The 14,662-nt window shown below is 43.6% G+C and overlaps 1 protein-coding gene across 3 annotated transcripts in view; it reads left to right on the top strand.

The window, feature by feature from the left end:
• FAT3 (FAT atypical cadherin 3) overlaps positions 1-14,662 on the top strand; it is a 502,003-nt gene that overhangs the window by 462,120 nt on the left and 25,221 nt on the right. For all 3 annotated transcript variants that reach the window (XM_036258794.1, XM_036258793.1, XM_036258791.1), the window contains 2 exons: positions 7,630-7,764; positions 9,578-9,735. In XM_036258794.1, coding sequence (XP_036114687.1) covers positions 7,630-7,764; positions 9,578-9,735 — 293 coding nt within the window. The remainder of the gene's footprint in view (positions 1-7,629; positions 7,765-9,577; positions 9,736-14,662) is intronic.

Raw genomic sequence — 14,662 nt, 5'->3', positions numbered from 1 at the left:
TGTTGTTTTTGTTTTAAGAAGCAGAGAAAAATCTGAGATTGAGCTTAGACTTGGGCTGGGAATTGTTATTGCTAATTCTTGGAGGAGAGCCAGCGATCCCAATCCCAGCAGCTTTCAATAACCTTCAGTTTTGTCTCTGAATCTTAACCAGGTTCCTCCTGCAAACTAGAAGGTTTCCATTTTTCATGAATAACAGATATGTCTCCACAGATCCTTCATCTCCAGCACACGAGTCCCAGAGTGCCAGGAGAGGTTTGGAGGTGTCCACCCTGGTGGTGACACCGGCTTCTCAGGTGTGTGGAGTCCCTTATATGTTCAGGTCACACACAGCAGCCCCAGACAGGTTGTTTTTTATGAAACTACACTAAGTCTTTAGCACAATCATCCAGAAAATATGGCTGAGCCAGGAGAATCACAAGAGACCATTTCAAAGCCAAGAGACCTTAGGAGAAGGTGTTTTAAAATCTCATGCAGGCCAAGAATTAAGAGGGAAGATTATTGACTTCTGTGGCATTTGCCAAGACCTGACATCTTGGCAAAGCATGTGAATTCAAGGTGTTTATCATTTAGTTACTGGATTGTCAGTATATTGTTTACCATTAGTTATTGGATTCTCAGTATAATGAGGCAGAGACTTAATGAAGAGGTTGAATCAGCTCAAAGTGGCAGCGATGATAATCACAGCTAGATACTGCTGTGCCAGCCAAAGGCACTGACTTAATCCAGGGGGCTGTGGGAATGCAGGGGAGAGGAAGAGGCGAGAGTCATTAACTATGTAGCAAGAGTCTCCTAAAACCTCTCCAGGATTACCTTTCTCCTCCCTGCAGTTTCCAAAGCTCTGAAGCTTCTACTCCCGTGAATTGTATATTGTTAACTCTATAGAGAATGACCTAAATTTCCATGTGAGCCAGACTTCAGAAGGTGGGAAACCTTCTTTCGGAGAATGGCTACATTGTTTGCATTTCTCCTGATGGAGAAACTAGGAAATGAACACCTGCAAGGTGGGGAAGAGGCCCCTGCGCTGCATGTGGCCTGTGACACTGAATCATGAAAAGCTCCAGGTCTTGCCCTGGCCAGTTTTGCTCAGCGGTTAGAGCATCAGCCTGCAGACCAATGAGTCGAGGGTTCAATTCCAGTCAAGGGCACATACCTTGGTTGTGGTTTGTCCCGGCCCCGGTCGGGTAGTACCGGAGGCGACCAGTCTCACATTGATGTTTCTCTCTCCGTCCTTCTCTCTCTCTCCTTCCCTCTCTGCCACTCTATCTGATGATAAATGGAAAAATAGCCTCAGGTGAGGATTAAAAACAAAAGGAAGCTCCAGGTCTTATTATTTTGTGCTCCCATGCACATAGTATTTAGTATTATCTACCAATTTACAGCAAGAAGGTTATACCTGTGTTCGGGTTTCTGCCATGTTGCCAAGTGAAGCTAGTGTCCCCAGTTTGGGGACCTCGTAGTAATTTGTTTCTACTATAAGTCTTTTTTCTTTTCAAGTGGCTTTCACATGCATTATCCCATTTAATTCTTACAACTCTATGAAGAATCATTATCCTCATTTTTAAGAGAAAGGAATTGAGACCCAGAGACATCACATGGCTTATTCAGAGCCAGCCATACTGTAAATATGTTGAATAACTAGTCAGGGCCAAAATCCAGGTCTGCTGCTTGTCACCGTGGCACCGTTTTCTGTCACACGACCCCGCCTGCCAGAGGGGCCTGGGAGCGGGGAACGGAGCTTTCTCTGCCGGCTTCGTGTTCTGACAGTTGCTAAAAATGTCTGCCTGGATGCGCACAACAAATGGCGTCGGTTGGTTTGATAAAGTGGGACCCTTCTCTTCATGCTCATTCTGGCACCAAATTGATGGGTGCCTGGAGATGTGAGCATGTAGGTCTAGAGTTCCCACCCCACAAGCTGTCACTGATCACAGCACAAGTTAATTAAACCTGGATTATTTAATGATAGTTAATAAGATAACTACCTCCCAGAAGCCAACAGGAGCTGACAGTGGTTCTCGAAAGCTGAGCAGGCACTTTCTGCCACCGAAGAGAAGGTCTGTGCGGCTCTACACACTGCTGGGTGTACACACGTTCCTGGAAAAGGGACGGCATTCACATGGCTTCTAAGAACAAGTTCACCCCTCAGCATCCCTTCAAAGTAAACTGGATTTTATGTTGCTAGAGAATTTAAGCCTCTGGTTGGAAAAGATGCTCATTATCCTCAGGAATTTGTTCCAGGACCCAGACCTGGGTACATCTGAGGTCAAGGGGCACACAACATTGTTCAGGGTGGGCATTCAAAGATCAAATCCCTCTGACAGTATGTATTTCAATAACAACCGAATTTCTCATCACGGTCGATAGAGAGGAAAGTACTACAACACTGCATATGGGGAGTATTTAGTTTGGGGAAACCTGTTTATTTTTTTGTTTGTTTTAAAAACTAGTTTATTGATTTTTAGAGAGAGGGGAAGGGAGAAGAGAGAAACATTGATGTGAGAGTGTAACATTGATCAACTGCCTCCTGCACGGCCCCTAATGGGCATCAAGCCCGAAACCTGGGCATGTGCCCTGACGGGGAATCAAACCAGAAACCTTTTCATGCGCAGGACAACACCCAGCCATCTGAGCCACACTGGCCAGGGGAAAACCTGTTTTTCAGTAACTAGAAATCTTTCTCTACTCAGAATAGACTGCATTTTTAAAAAATGATTTTAGAGACAGAGAGGAAGAGAGAAAGTGAAACATTGATTTGTTGTTCCACTTAATTCATGCATTCATTGGTTGATTTGTGTGTGCCGGGATCAAACCGGATACCTTGGTGTATCGGGAGGATGCTCTAACCAACTGACCTACCCGGCCAGGGCCTAGACTACATTTCATGTGCAAGCTCACATCTGCCCCAGCTAAGAAGGCCGTTACATTTGCATGGACCTCCAGACGCTAACCTGCCTTCATACTTTCTTGAACCACAAGAGAGTGAACTGTGAGCAGAGCAAACTCACAACTGTAGCTAGAGGCTGAGTGATTATGGCTCCTCCCACCTTGACTGGGACTGCGGACAAGCCCCAGAGGACTTTTATAGCATCAGGAGACAGATCCCTTGCCCAGAACAGTCTCCCTTGCCTTAAAGAATCTATTTTTAAAAAAGAACAAAAGCTAAATAACTTATCAGAGTCAATTGCTAGAATAAATAGAAATACACATTATTATATATCTAATATATTATTAATTTTAGAACGCACATGTTATATTTGTATGAATATATTTTTATATATCCTCCAGCTAGAATTTTTATAATGGGGATTGGCTCTAACATAATCCATTAATTTACTGGATTTAAGTATATGAGATCAATGGTTATGACATAAGGAAAAAAGAAGGAAAGAAGCTGTGAGTTTGAACTTCAGTTGTGGGCCTAAATGACCTTGTGCTTTAAGCCAGTATAAGAGATATGAGCGATAAAGTGTAAAGCCCTGTACTGATTACCAGGGCTGGACTGTGGTCAAAGAAAAGGTCAAAACATGTGAATAAAAGGGAAACGTACTCAAATGCTATATTTATTCTGAAATACAGTGTTTAGTTTTCATCATATACACTAATAACTCTCTCTCTTTTTTTTTTAAGTTACCATCATTCCTATAGGAGAAAATTGCTTTGCTATCATGGGTCTGAAATGATCTAGCCCTCTTCTCCCCTCGAAGCAGTGGCTTTTAAACTGGACTTTTGATACTGCAACATTTATTAATGTAGCAATTGCATCAGAGCAGAAAAGATTGTGCATGCAATAGATATAGCAGTATCTCAGAAATGTAGACATTTATGGAATGGATATCCTCAGGCTGGTTAAAATAGGACATGGAAAGAGATATGTCCATGGAATGGGACATAACAGATATCTTCAATACTGAATTACTGTTCCTGTGTCTAATTGGAAGGAAATGTCCACGTAATCCAGACTTACAACTATTTCATGTGATGCATTTTATTTATTTATTTATTTATTTATTTATTTATTTATTTATTTATTTATTTATGCACATTGCTGCCTCCATGTGGCAGAGGTTAGCACTGGGCTCCATTTGCATTTTTTGATAATATACTAACTAGTCAGCATTTAGGAGCAACGTAGAAGTGTGCAGGCCATGATGCCCAGCCGGTGTGGCTCAGTGGTTGAGCATTGATCCATGCACCAAGAGTTCGCCAGTTTGATTCCCGGTCAGGACACAGGCCCAGGTTGTGGGCCCGATCCCCAGTAGGGGGCATGCAGGAGGCAGCCAGTTGATGTTCTCTCTCATTGATGTTTCTATCTCTCTCTCCCTCTCATTTTCTCTCTCTAAAATCAATAAAGGGAAAAAAAAATGTGCAGGCCATGAGAAAGTGAAAGGAAGCCGCTCGTGGAGACAGCGAAGAGTCAGCTGGTAGAGTTGTGAACTTACCATGAATAAACATAAACACATGAATGCAATTAAGTACTAGTTATAGTTGTTCGTTCCCACAAAACACAGTTCCTTGTTACTCAAAGTGTTATTGGTGGAAGTGGGGTGTTCCCTTCCCTACTAGGTGCTCAGGGGCAGGTCCTTATGATATCTTGAGAAAAGAATTTTCTGAGACTCTCATGAGTGATTTTTATTTGTGTGGAATTACATCCCTGGATTTGCAAAGCCTCATTTCCCTTAGCCCAGTCCTGGAAGAGGTGCGGCTGGGCATTCAACAGAGATAAAAGCAAAGCCATTGTCCAGAGCTTCCATTCCATGGTGGAGCTGAGGCCTGTTAGCATCAGGCTAGTTGTAGTTCGTTAGTCTATAGTGTGTGGAGTCCACATGGCCGTGGACCCCGTGGGAGGATGCAGGAGCGAGAGAGTCCCACAAACCAGGAGCGCAAACCAAGAGCCAAGAGCAAGAGAGAGAGCTCTCTTGTTTAGGAGATTGAATATCACTCTTCCCCTGCTTGCAGTGGCCACACTACTCTGGCCACTGACCTGTTCCCAGGTGAGAGTGACAAGTCACCCTTCCCTAGTCACCCAGATTCTACTGGACATGCCTATTCTTCCTCTGTTCCAGCCGCTTCCCCAAGATCTGTGGGAACAGACTGGTGCCCCCTGGGGAATGTTACACTGCAGCCTCCTGGCAAAGCTACACAAATGGCATGCCTATAACAAACGGCCTTCCCTTTACTCCTTTCCAGTTATCAATTAAGTAGGTTAATTACAATGCTATCGAAAGGATCTCAATCTTCAAGCCGAATTTAAGATGCTCCCATCCTATGCAAGACTCTGACATTGTCTCAGGAAACACATATTTTCTTTCTCTAGTGCTTCCATTGCACACACATATCTCCGTAAAAGCAGCTTCCTTGTTGTTTTGTAATCATGTGTTTGTGTGTTGTTACCTGGGGGGAGGAAGAGGCAGGACTATTTCCTGTCATCTTTACCTGTCCAGGTCAGTCACCTCATTGGCCCTGAAAAAGTACTTGTTGAATAAATGCACCAAAAGTTATATAAACACTGGTCATCAAAAGCCTCTTGAAACAGATTATAAGGAAGCTGAATAGTTTTCTTTTTTAAGTTCCATAAATACTGATAAATACATGGCAGGAATAATGATTTTGGGGGGACGAAAATAGGAAGATGTATTTCAGGGCGCTTATGTCTTTTTAGAACCTTTTGTAGAGATCATTCTAAATTTTCAGTTAAAAACCTCTTTATCTTCTAAGAATTTGTAAGCTGGAACACTGCCAAGAGTATCATTTTGGGCTGAGCTCTAAACCAGTGGAAAATAGGATTTATGAATTCTGAGTTTGCTCATGCTACTTAAGTTGCTCCTCTCAAGGATTACAGTTTTTCAAATGTTTATATGTAGCTAGCATCAAAGTTTTGCTTTCTCTGGAGAAAGAAATGACTGTATAATGGGACAGTATGCTTAGAGATGAGGCAAGAGTTTGGATGGGAAGGAGTATGGTAATGGCCAGATCTGGCTGAGGACAGAAGCTGCTGACGGCCCTGGCCGGTGTGGCTCAGTTGTTTGAAGCATGGTCCAGTACACCAAGAGGTGGCTGGTTCGAACCATGCCCAGTTGGGGCTCCTGCGATCAATGTTTGTCCCTCTCTCTCTCTCTCTCTCTACCTTCCACTCTCAAATCAATTAAAAAATAAATTAAAAAAAAAAAAAAAAGGCAAAAGGTTTAGAAAAAAAAGCATGCCCTGGCCGGTTTGGCTCAGCGGTTAGAGCATCAGCCTGTGGACCAGAGAGACCTGGGTTCAGTTCCCACTAAGGGCATGTACCGCAGTTGCAGTTTGTCCCCGGCCCTGCTTGGGGTCGTGTGGGTGGCAGCCAGTCGATGTGTCTCTCTCACATTGATGTTTCTCTCTTTCTCTTCCTCCCTGTCTCCCTCCCGCTCTATCTGGAATGCAAAAATGTCCTCGGGTGAGGATTAAAAAAAAAAAAGGAAGCTGCTGATGCCCAGCCTGTTCTCGGTTCACAGAGGAGAGGAGCTCCTTTAGGCCACTGCTAACCTAGTTGTGGCTTATTTTTAATGTGTCTCCTTTTCTATGGCCTTTTTACCACTTAAACTCTCACCAGCTGGAAAGTGACTTAATTACTTTGGAAGTATCCAAGGCCTTTGAAAAGGGTGCTTCCTTCAGTGGACCCGCATTTGCCATCACTGCAGTTCTGAAATGACTCACTCGGCCCCGAATCCTGCCTTAATCAGTTCATCTGCTTTCCAGGATTTCCTCTTGAGGGATTAACCTTTCCGCTTACTGTGCAGTGAGCAGCCAACAAGCAGAAGGGAAGCCTTCCTTAGCCAAGGGGAAGTCCACCGGTTGTGATAGCCTGTAGCGCACATTTACAGCTAATCAATACAATAGTGTGCAGCAGAGGGGACTAGGAAACAATGGGAGTTGTGCTTTCACAGTTTAGCATTAGTTATACTTTTCTTTGCAAAAGTCTTTTCCCTACCCCTGAGAACAACAGCCGACATCTACTGCTATCTACCCCTAGTTTTCCCGGGCAGGAGAGGGGTGGAGAAGAAATCTAAACTGAAGTGATGCATTTATTTTTATTTTTTCCATCTATCTTCAGATAGAGTGGGGGGGGAGAGAAAGAAACATCGATGTAAGAGAGACACATCAGTTGGTTGCCTCCCGCATGACCCCTGCCAGGGCCAAGGACTGAACCGCAACTGAGAACGTGCACTTGACCGGAATCGAACCCGTGACTCTTTGGTCTGAGGGTCGACGCTCTAACCACTAAGCCAAACCAGCCAGGTCTCAAGTGATGCATTTAAAGGGCCACTGGTATGCAGGAACCCCACTCCAAGAAATACTATCAGAGTCCGTGTCATGGGATTATTTTTCAGTCACAACCTTTGCATATTTTAGCCTTGGAGGAGGAGCCCCATTTCCTCTCTGCACCCAACCTACTGGAGTCTGGCAGTGAGCTTTTGGCAGATGCAGGGACATTTGATGGCATCCACACCAGGTGAAGCCCATCCTGCTGCTCTTGCTTCCGTGTCCCCTCTTTGACTCTTAGCTCAGAGCCTGCAGGGTCCATCTCTTGAACCGTTCCAGTGCTTTGTGGAGTGTAGAGTGATTCCCTTTGTATTGATCATGCGTGTTCCCTCTCTGTCACAGGAGGACTGTGCCCGGGGTCCAACGATCCTTGCATGGAGAAGCCATGTCCAGGGGACATGCAGTGTGTCGGTTACGAAGCCAGCAGGAGACCGTTCCTCTGCCAGTGTCCACCGGGGAAGCTCGGAGAATGCTCAGGTGCAGAATGACGAGGGTCCGAATTCTTATTCCTGAAGCACTTGCCCTTGAGTAAATTACACTGTGCTAGCCCTTCCAGATGACCTTCCTGTCTGCATGCAGCCTTGTCCTTCAGCTGACCTCACAGCTGACATCCACCCTCACACATCCTGGGCATTTATTGCAGCTGCAGCCTGTGCAAAGGACGCATGCAGTGACTGTGGGCTCCTGATAGAATGGGGAGACCACAACGTGTGTTTTCAGTCATGACGCATGGATGGGAAGGGTGTGAAATTATGGAACAAAGAAGGCTGTTGGTTAGACAGAGGAGTTGGAGTATCTGTGGCATGACCTTTGATGTTCAGAGGGCTGCAGGAACTCATAGCCCCGTAACAGAGACCAACAGAAGGTAGAGCTGAGCCAGGCCAGTTGACCTTCCACGGGGGTAGGCCCAGCCTAGAGCACCAAGTGAGCAGCCTCTCCGCTGGAGTCTAACTGTCTGCATGTTCCCCAGACTGCATGTGCTCACCTCTATGTCTTAAAGAAAGAAAAAAAATCGGGATTTATGTCATTTCAATCCACAGGATCCCCTGTTTCTGATCTTCACTCAGTACATTTGATTCATGTATTCTCTACCACTTTTTTTCTTCTAAAAAGAGTATTATTCATTTTTTAATACCAAGAGAACCCTCTTTTTATACACTGATACCAATTTGGGAATTCAAGACTCTTTATTAAGTAATAATTACTGTAATAGTAATTATAGTGGGAATAAAAATGATTATGACTAGTGGGTGCAAGGCACTTTGCTAAGCATTGGGTTTGGAAATGCAGCCTGTGCTCAGAGAAGCACTGTTCTTAAAAATGGAAGCCAAAGCTCCTTCACAGCTGATGTCAAGAACAGAGCTGCCCATTGAGTGAAGGGATCGCCAGTGTTTGCTGTGGAAGTCATCTAAGGCTTCGACTTCAACGATAGTCATGCTGTCCCCACCCCAACACACATGCGGGGCCGCAGCAGGTGGGCGCGTAGCGTGACAATAAAGCCAGTCTCCTAACTTCCAGCCCATCTCGCTCCTCCTTTCTATATAGAAATTTTTTTATTGTCCATAATTATCATCCATGTGGCATATTTCCACAATTTCCACCTTTCATACCAGCAAGGCAGCTTTTCAGCCATTACTTTGCTTGTTAAAATGTAAATTTGGAAGCAGTAAAAACAAAAAAAAAAGAAGTGAACTCAGAATTGAGCAATGTGAATAGGGCTAAAAATTCTGGGAAGGGGAGCCTCGAAATCAGTGGTCAGAAGGTAGAATTGAGACTGCGCACGGCATGAACTTCCTTTATATCAGTTACCTTTTTAACATCAGTGCCAATGTCATGATTCGGCTATTTGGCATTAGGATGTGTGGGAACTATAGATGTTCTTTGAAAATGGTTGTGTCTTCTTTGTTCACAGGATTGAAAATTCTTAGGTGCCTAAGTTGGGGAGGTGGGCATCCTTTAATAGAGTTAATTTTAGAAAGTGGGAATTGGGAATTTAGTGACACTAAGAAAATTCCAGTTATAGGATTTACCAAATTGCACTTGTCATTAGACAACTAAGATTTGGGGGGAGGGGGCACCTGACTTAGTTAATATTTTTTTCACTTTGAAACTTGAGTGTGACCTGAAATGGAGAACCAGTTTTTAATCAAAAGTGGTTTCTTGTCAGTGCTTTCATTCCCTTCCCACGCTCTTTCATCAACGTGCTTGGTCGTTGTTGGGTGACTTCAGGTGTCCCCGCTCCTCTCTGGAAGTTGACAGCATATGTGTCTTCTTATTACGGTCTTTCCAGGGCACACTTCTCTCAGCTTTGCTGGAAACAGTTACATCAAATACCGGCTTTCTGAAAACAGCCAAGAAGAGGACTTCAAGCTCGCGCTGCGTCTGCGAACTCTGCAGAGCAACGGGATTATCATGTACACCCGAGCAAATCCCTGCATAATTCTGAAGGTAATTAAAACGGGTTATCTTTCCCTGCAGTCAGTTCTCATGTTAGTCTTTTGGCGCTTGGGCTGGGGACTGCTGAAACTGTTTTGTCTTTTCAATTCAGAAGACCAGAAGCAGACTTCTGGGCAAAGGGAGCAGCAGCAACACTGGGAAGGGTGCCAACACCCGCCTCCTTTGGTATTTTCAGCTTCAAAACGGCTCTTGGCACATTGGGGCATCTCCCTCTAGAGTGGGTTCAAGGGCCGGCCTCCTTTGAGCTGTAATCACTCAACAGTTCATTAGAATACATCTCCTAATCAATTCCACCAGCAGCGTGAGTCCTTTAAAACATTGACTGTTTACTCTTCTCTCCACACCGACCTCCGAAAGTGACTCCTGCCCTTGCTCAGGAAGAGGCTGGAGCTCTGGGGCACCGAAGATTCCATATGTCCCATCACAATACAAGTAGCCCAACGTTTGAAATAATTTCCAGTCTCAGAAGCCCTCCGAAGGCAGCCAGGTTTCCTTCAGAGCCCGTCTGGCGTTTGCATTCAGCTGATAGCTTCTGGTGCTCCATGAAAACAACAGCAGCAATAATACTAAAAGCTTTACACACAGCATTTGATTTGTATTATAAAGTTAATATAACACATTTGTTATAGAGGATCATCCCCCATTTGAAGGAGGAGGTAAAGGTTCAGAGAGGTTAAGTAAGTTATCTGAAGTTGTACAGCTAGTAAGTGGCAAGGCCCGGACCTGTACCCCAGTCCCTCTCACTCCAGGCTCTTAATCTCCATGCTTTCCACAGCTCTCAGTGTTGCCACGACAACTCATGTTATCAAAATAACATTCTGGCCCTGGCTGGGTAGCTCAGTTGGTTAGAGGATTATCCCAGTTTGCCAAGGTTATGGGTTTGGTCCCTGGTCAGGGCACGAACAAAGAAAGCAACCAATGAGTGTATAAGTACGTGGAACAACTAATCGATGTTTCTCTCTCTCCCTCTTTCAAATCAATACATAAATTTAAAAAAAAAAAAAATCGTATTCTGGGTGTCTGCAGGACAGATTAAGCACTCCAGTACTGGGAGGAGAAGTAATAAAAAGAAGGGAGATAGGCCTAATCTAATGCTATTCTTACCAGGTTGCTATACCAGCCCACTGCCAGGACATTCAGAGACATACTGATTTTGTCCAGCAGAAAATGTCCATCCAAGTGAAAGTTTCCTTCCTAGGATTCTGTCACTAGGTTTAACTGGAATCATGGTCGACCTTTCCAGCTTCTGTCCTTTGACTGGCTGATAGGTCACATCCAAGTGGATTAGGTGGCCCAGGCTTTAGTCCTAGAGGGAGAGAATCCAATGCCAGTGACTTTTCCTGTCACATAGACTGTTACCAGGTTGTACTGCCAGGTATTACTTGGTGGCCAAGTGTGTGTCATCAGGGGGTTGGAGTTTAAAAGTTGGCTACTTTTGTGGGGAATCTCTCACTATGTTTACTCATTCAACTCAGAGGATCATTTCAGCTCTGGAAAGGAAAGCAGTGTTTTCAAATTCATTATGTATTGATTTTAGGAAGAGAAGACAGGAGAGGGAGAGAGGGAACTCGATTTGTTGTTCCACTCATTGATGCGTTCATTGGTTGATTCTTCTGTGTGCCCCGAGAGGGGATCTGCAGCAGTGGTTTTAAAAGACTCACTCTGGAAGTGCAGTGTTAGAGAACAATGAATTCAAATCAGATATTCATGGTGGAAGAAGAAAAATTCAAAGACCTCAGTCCTGTTTTTATTCTCTCCTGGCCCCAAAGCACCTGCCTTCAGTCAGTAGATCACTTTCTAAACAGCTCTGAGTGGCAGGGGTTGGTACAATGACTTGGAAGATGCTCTGACTTTCAGAGGTATCAGCTCTTAGGGATCCTGCTTGAGTGTTGCTGACCTTCCCCTTTCCTCCAAGGGCTGGTGGCCGCAGAGCACCCCTTTGAGGCAAATACTTTCTATTAGCAAATCTCTTAAATTGCATTCAATTTGAGAAGAAAAAAATATTGGACCTGAATAGCTTGACTCTAAAATGGAGCTTGTCATTTGACACTTCACTGGCAAATGTCTAAAATGTGCAGATCCCTGGGGATGGCAAAGAAGAAGAATTAAACCTTTTAGGCAGCTCTAGCTCCTAAGGTAGATTGTATTTCATGGAACAAGCGTGTTTCTGAAAGTTGTGTAAATTGAATCTCTGTAAATGGAATTCTAATAAACTAGGGATGGTTGCTGTTTGAAGGGACTCTCCCATTAATCCCTTTGTGATGTGAATAATCACCCCCAATCTGTCTGTTCTCTGCGTTTGCTTTTCATATGTTGGGTTTGCCCAAAGCAGGACACAGCTGTACTGAACTATTGCAGATATTCCTCTGCAGTCGCCAGGAATATCCACTTAGGGGATTTGAATCTGTTTGCTTAACATTTTCAGCCTCGTGCAAGATTTAATTTCATTGGCTTTAGATACAGTATGTGGCTTGTACTTTGGTTCCACGACTACACTGAAATGCTTTGTTTAAATTGCACTCTTGGCTGTTTATATTTTCCCAGTTTGAGGACATTCTCTAAAAAGTACTTAAGACAGTCAGTGGGGTGTGAAGGGAACCCCTTGAAGACAGCTAAAGAACTTCATGGAGCCTGGGCGGTGTGGCACAGTGGTTGTCAACCCATGCATTAAGAGGTCGCCAGTTCAATTCCTAGTCAGGGCACATGCCCAGGTTGTGGGCCGGATCCTCAGTGGGGGGCATGCAGGAGGCGGCAGTTGATGTTCTCTCTCATCAATGCTTCTATCTCTCTCTCCATCTCCCTTCCTTTCTCTCTTTAAAATCAATAAAGAAAAAAAATTAAAAAAAAAAAAAAGAGTTGTCTGGAGACCTCAAGAAGTGAACACACGCATGGACAGGGTGCACTGCTGTCTCCCTGTTTGCTTCCAAAAGAACTTCTACGCTTACCAGAAATAGCCACACGCAATAAAATCAAAGCACCAGTAAGATAAAAACAAAAGATTAAGAGCCAAGCAATGAAGTGGGGAAGGGCAGAATATCATTTAAAAATCTAGACCAAGCGTCGTTACTTCAGTTGAACACAAATCATAACTCTGAGTCTCCTGGCAGCCAACGCAAGAATGAAACGGGTGGAATGTGCTCTGTGGCTCTCCTCGATCCTGTAATCAGAACATGTCAGATCACCAGGAGAGATTTGCCAGATACAAGTAACTTTATCTCTATGCCAGTCTTTCAGGTCCAGCAATACAGCAAAAGCACACATCCTTGGTTGTTAATCGAGAACATATTTTATGGTGAAGCTATAGATGATGCGTTGCTTCATTTTGATGATTCTCAGACATGACTAGCTTAACGCCCCAGGGCTGAAAGGAAGAGCGTCAGGGAAAGCTCATTTGGCTTTTAAAGTTCATTTGACCACTTGGAGTATTCAGATCTTTCTACCATGGATCAGAAGAGTAAAAAGGAAGTCCCCCACAAGATCCCAGAGTTCCAAGCATCTGTATCGGATAATACTCAGAAGGGAATTAACATGTTATAATATAACATACCTAAAAGTTAATAAGTTAATATATATATTTTTTTTATTCTCATTCTCCTGTGCATAGGTATGGTGACTATTGTTTTGCCTTTGGGGAAACTGAGGCTCAGAGAGATTCAGTGACATGCCCCAAAGTAGTAGTCGGTGGTAGATCTGGGCTTCTGAGGCAGGCAAACAGATTGAGAATATTGCAAGTGTATATAAAAAGAAGAGATTTGGAGGTCTGGGATGATTATATAATTATTCAAAATAACAGTCTGAGGAACAGGGTAGACTCAGAGACGTGGAAGTAGGGTAAAGACTAACAATCCTCAGAAGGGGGGGTGAGGGAAGAGATAAACCACAGAACTTATATGCATGTTCGCATAACCAATGGACACGGATAACAAAGCTGGGGACGGGGTGCGGGGAGATGGGGAGGAGGGTGTCAATGGGGAAAAAAGGAGAAACATCTATAACAAAACTAAATTAATAAAAAAAAATTGAATAATTTTTTTTAAATGTATTTTGGGCATTGACTGTGTGCTAGATAGCTATTAATGGCAGCCATGAAAATAGGCTTGTTAAAAGTCCTCTTTTCAAAAAATATGTAATAGCCCCCTTACAAGTTTTATGATAATGGTGCATTTCCTAGAGCCACACACCAAGGATCTGAAGCAGTAGCACTCTGTGGCATAATTTAAACATTTTTACTCAAAATCCTACTTTTTACAGATCTGGTATGTTGTCACCTAAGCCCCAAGCTACTAAAGATCTGAATTAAAGCACATCACTGACTTGAAACAATGCCAAGGACCTATTTTGTAACATTATGGCCACCCGTTCCAAATTATGCATTTCATTGAAGAAATTGCCTCCTTCCCCCTACCTGACACATCATTTCAGATCATTGCCAAAGACTTTTTTTACAGTTTCACGCACACCCCAATTTCTGTTAAAATAGCTTGCCCTCTGACTTGAGAAAGCTTTGTTCTCTTAGAAGAGAGGTCCTTTAAAACTACGTAAGTCCTATTCTGAAGACAGAGGAACACCGAATATGATCAGAGTGTAATTTTCCAGAATGAGAGCATATGAAAGTGTTCTTTTCTCTCCCTGGCATAATACACGCGTGAAATAGCAAAAGATGTACCTTTTGCAAGACAGCTTTCAGCATCAACATTCTAGTTTGTCATCTAAACAAGGCTTATCATTCCAAACTCGAATTATGAAGATACAAATGAGTTTTATTTTTAAAAAGCTGAGGATCAGGTAGGCCTCTGGCTTCCTATTCACTGAGCAGTGTTGCTGCTGTTATTTTTATTCCAACAGAAAAAAGAACGAGGTAAACTTAGCAGTGCTGGTTGTTAGTATGGGATAATTTTATGTTTCTTAGTTACAGAGC

The sequence above is a fragment of the Molossus molossus genome, unplaced genomic scaffold (assembly GCF_014108415.1).
Source record: "Molossus molossus isolate mMolMol1 unplaced genomic scaffold, mMolMol1.p scaffold_m16_p_13, whole genome shotgun sequence".
Taxonomy (NCBI): domain Eukaryota; kingdom Metazoa; phylum Chordata; class Mammalia; order Chiroptera; family Molossidae; genus Molossus; species Molossus molossus.
The sequence above is the reverse complement of the archived record's forward strand: the minus strand, read 5'-3'. Positions and strand labels throughout refer to the sequence as shown.